The sequence below is a fragment of the Pinus tabuliformis genome, chromosome J (assembly GCF_031772625.1).
Source record: "Pinus tabuliformis cultivar Carrire ecotype Pingquan chromosome J, CPIR1, whole genome shotgun sequence".
Lineage (NCBI taxonomy): Eukaryota > Viridiplantae > Streptophyta > Pinopsida > Pinales > Pinaceae > Pinus > Pinus tabuliformis.
In genome coordinates, this window is record NC_142295.1 from 401,609,162 (window position 1) to 401,613,039 (window position 3,878).

The following is a 3,878-nucleotide window of genomic DNA, read 5'->3' on the forward strand; positions in this document are numbered from 1 at the left end:
ATGTGTTTCTTGATGGAGAAGAATACAACTCTTGTGTGGGAGAGAGAGGACCCAATCCTTTATATATTATTTAACTCTAATCTGGTACGTCCATCATATACCAATTCAACGCTTAAGATCTAATGCTTTAGATTAGAAACTGCTTTAAGATAAGATCTAAATGCTTTAAGATTAGATCAGGTCACATTAAGATTAGAAACTGCTTTAACATTAAAAGCATTTGCTGTTTCCAATAGCATATTTCTAACATTTTAGATTGTGGAGCATCAGATTGTAGAGAATCTATAACTCAAATTTCAAATTTGTGAATTGAATTATAAACGAATCAAATTGGAAATGAGAAAATTTTCCAAAACATATAACCATTAAAAAAAATATTTTCCAATTATTATACTTCGGAGAGTTTTTGACAAAAATCCAACCTAATTATCTTAATGTAATCTTTACCTTTCCTATTTAAATTGAATTTTTAACTACTTATATTAATTTAACACCCTATAATACATATCTAATTTACAATAACAAAACATCTTAACTATTTGCATTTCAATTTATCTTAACCTATTATATTGTATTGCCTACACACTTATAACATATCTTGACTATTTACGTTTTAATTTAATCTATTATATTGTGGTTTTTACGAACTTATAACACTGCCAAATTAGTCATTGCCGCGGTTACAAGGATAGCATTCTAAAACACGATGAAACATGAAACACAAAGCAGAGGATTTCGTGAGTCTGGAACACATCGTAACAAAAACGTGTTTCAAATGAATATATATAGAGGAAGCGTCTATTGTCATGAGAGACGCTGTGGCCCTTCGCCCAGATCTCTTACTCCCACAACTGGACCATTTTAGAGACCATAAGAATGACAATTTGAAAACAAAATTATACTAAAGTCTTGCAAGATTCGGTAACCGGATCCCACATAGCAGGCAGCAGAAATTCCCGTCCATTAACTCCGTGGGCATTGTAGCTTGCCCCAGTCGTCTTGTCCAACAGTAGCTCCCCGGGAAACCCCGGATAAGCCCCTTTTCCGTATATTCCCGGGCAGGCAGAGACGGCCTCCAGAGGTGCACCGGCGTCCCCTTGGAAGTAGCCGGTGTCAAAGGGATTGGTGACAGCTCCTGCAAGAACAGTAGCGATGTTGATGATCATCCCATCGATGCCCATGTCTCCGTTTGGTGCGACCAGGGGAGGACTCTGAGGGCCGTACATGGGCTGATGAAACGGACACGCACATTGCCCTGGACATTGAGTTTCGGAGTTCCCGACCCACGCATGTGGCAGAGGAAGGTTCTCGGCGGCCAAGAGATTAGCATGAAATCCACAACTCATACAGAAACCCTCCACAGTTACGTCATCGGAGGTGAGAACCAAATACACGGAATTGCCATTCTCCGGCAGTGCTCTCGAAGCAATTGTTGTCTCCACCAGAGCCGCAATGTCGCTCCGCTTGAGGGACTTGCCGAGCGAATAATCCTCGTCCAACTTTTGGTTTCCCAGCCTTGTGCTTGACATGGCAGTGGCCTGGTTGGAAGCACCACTGTATCTTTCAGTGGTTTTCCACCAGCTATACACAGAGGGCTCCATGGCCTTGCTGGCCTCCAAAGATTGCACAAAATCCCCCACGATGGAACGCTGAGCAGGGCTAAATCTGCCATACCAAATTACATGGACATCCACAGTGGGTATGGTAGTGAGAAGAGAACCATTGTGATAAGTTAAAACAAGAGGCTGTGGTTCCACCAATACGGAGGAACACAGATCAATCAGAAGAAGTAGACATACAAGAAGCTTACACCTATCCATTCCCAAAACCTGATACACCTTACTACTAATAACACGCTAGTGCTGCTGGGTGGCTGGAAAACGAGAACGCAGACCTTACTACTAATAATACCCTAGTGCTGCTGGGTGGCTGGAAAACAAGAACGCCTGGGCGTTTATATGGGAAGTCTGGGTCTGCCTACAAATAGAAGTTCCACTCGCTGGCTCTGTGAGGTGAATGGTGTTGGAAACCAATTTAAATAGGGGAGAAGATGGCGAGGTCAACATAAGAATATGGTTCAAGGAAAGCGGAATGACAGGTAGGCGGCCTTTCAAGAGACGTCATTTAGCACGATCTGTATGCCTCTGGTTCGCCAGAATGGCGTGTTTGAGAAATGTGTGTATTGCATTTAAGGAGACACGCTTCACCATTCCTTCCACTGTCCCTGCTACGCGTGTTGATGAAATGTTATGGTAACAGTTGTTTTCGGAAACATGACGCTATAAGTGCGGCATCCAGCATGCGACATTTTGGTCACCTTAATTACAAACTGAGACATACTTATCTCAGCGTTTCACCTTCTTAGATAAGTTTTTAGGGCAGCCGCTAACCAGCCTGCCATAGGGCATTAAATGCAGGCTGGATAATCTAATAACACGCGAGCGTCTATTTCTTATTTATCTAGTCTCCACGCGCAGGTGTTATTGGGTTATCCAGCCTGCATATAACCGGGCATTTAATGCCCTATGGCAGGCTGGTTAGCTCCTGCCAGTTTTTAGTGTATGAATTTTTCGACAAGTGACCGCTTTACCTTCCTTGATGCAAATCAATAAAAGTAGAGCATGAATATGGATAAGCGGCTGTTCTTAATGGAATTAATAATCGTATAGATTTTATATAAAGTAGTCTAATTATATAAATTAGATGGTTGGTAAATAAGAAATTTTTTATTTTATAACTAAAAATAATAAATATAAAATTATAAAAATTATAAATTTATTATGTGAAATTAAATATATATACATTTGGTTTATAGGGTTTTAAATAGATTGTGATGGGGTGTTTTATTAACATTTTCTTAAATGTTAAAGTTTTTGATTCAATTTCCAACTCGTGGTCATGATGTAACCTCATTAATATCGAACTTAATATACATTAAAATTTTATTGCATATTTTTTAAATTCATATATGTTTACCTTAAATATATAGCTTGAGTAGACCTAATGACTAAGAGCATATATTTACATTCAAGAGGTTATAAGTTCAGAATAATAGGGATAGAGTATGTATTCCTTAATAAATTTATAATGATCTAGGATTTTTATTTTTATCTAATTCAATTTAGTTAAAATGTTAAAAATTAGATTATACATCGAAATCATAAAAATCTTATTTTAAAATCAATATACTTATTAACATAATTAAAAATTAAATAAATTATATATATAACTATTATTATTATTATAATAATAATAATAATAATAATAATTAATGTGTATTTTTTTAATTATTTCATATAAATATTAATATTTAAATAAAATCAAATAATTAAAAATATTTAATCCTTCCTATTATTTGATAAATCTAAATTTAATATAACCTTATCTTAATATACACTTAAAATAGTGAAATCACATATTTTGAACTTTTCTCTTGAGTATCATTTTCATGTGCAGAAGGAGAGGATTATCATCTCCTATTTTATTTCATCACCATAAAAATATATTTTATTTTAATGGAAAATTAAAATTAATTAATTTTTGGTGCTAAAATTAAAATTAACTCGTGGAAATGACTTAATAAGTGAATAATTTATTTGTTTTCAAAATTTTAAGGATTTTTTTTAAAAATGTAATATGTTGTAAACTTGTTTTCAGATATTCGTTGTTTTCGGTAGATGCTTCAAATCAACAAATGTGTTTTATTATTAAAATGAATAAAATATATGAAAATATAATCCAAAAGAATAACACATATATAATTACCGACGAAATGACGAGGGGGAGCCAACAAAGAAAAACTTTAAAGAAGGATAAAAAGGAGTTAACAAAGAAAAACATTAAAAAAAAAAAAATTAATTAAAAATGTGCAATGATAA

General features: G+C 34.9%; 1 protein-coding gene across 1 annotated transcript; it reads right to left on the reverse strand.

Moving 5' to 3' along the window:
* Positions 1–736: 736 nt before the first annotated feature.
* Positions 737–2,017, reverse strand: LOC149227488 (protein EXORDIUM-like 2). The gene is made up of 2 exons (XM_089375516.1): positions 1,895–2,017; positions 737–1,838 (listed from the first exon to the last, which is right to left on the reverse strand). The coding sequence occupies exon 2, from the start codon at positions 1,818–1,820 to the stop codon at positions 897–899; it is 924 nt and encodes a 307-aa protein (XP_089231642.1). The 5' UTR covers positions 1,821–1,838; positions 1,895–2,017; the 3' UTR covers positions 737–896.
* Between the last annotated feature and the right edge of the window lie 1,861 nt (positions 2,018–3,878).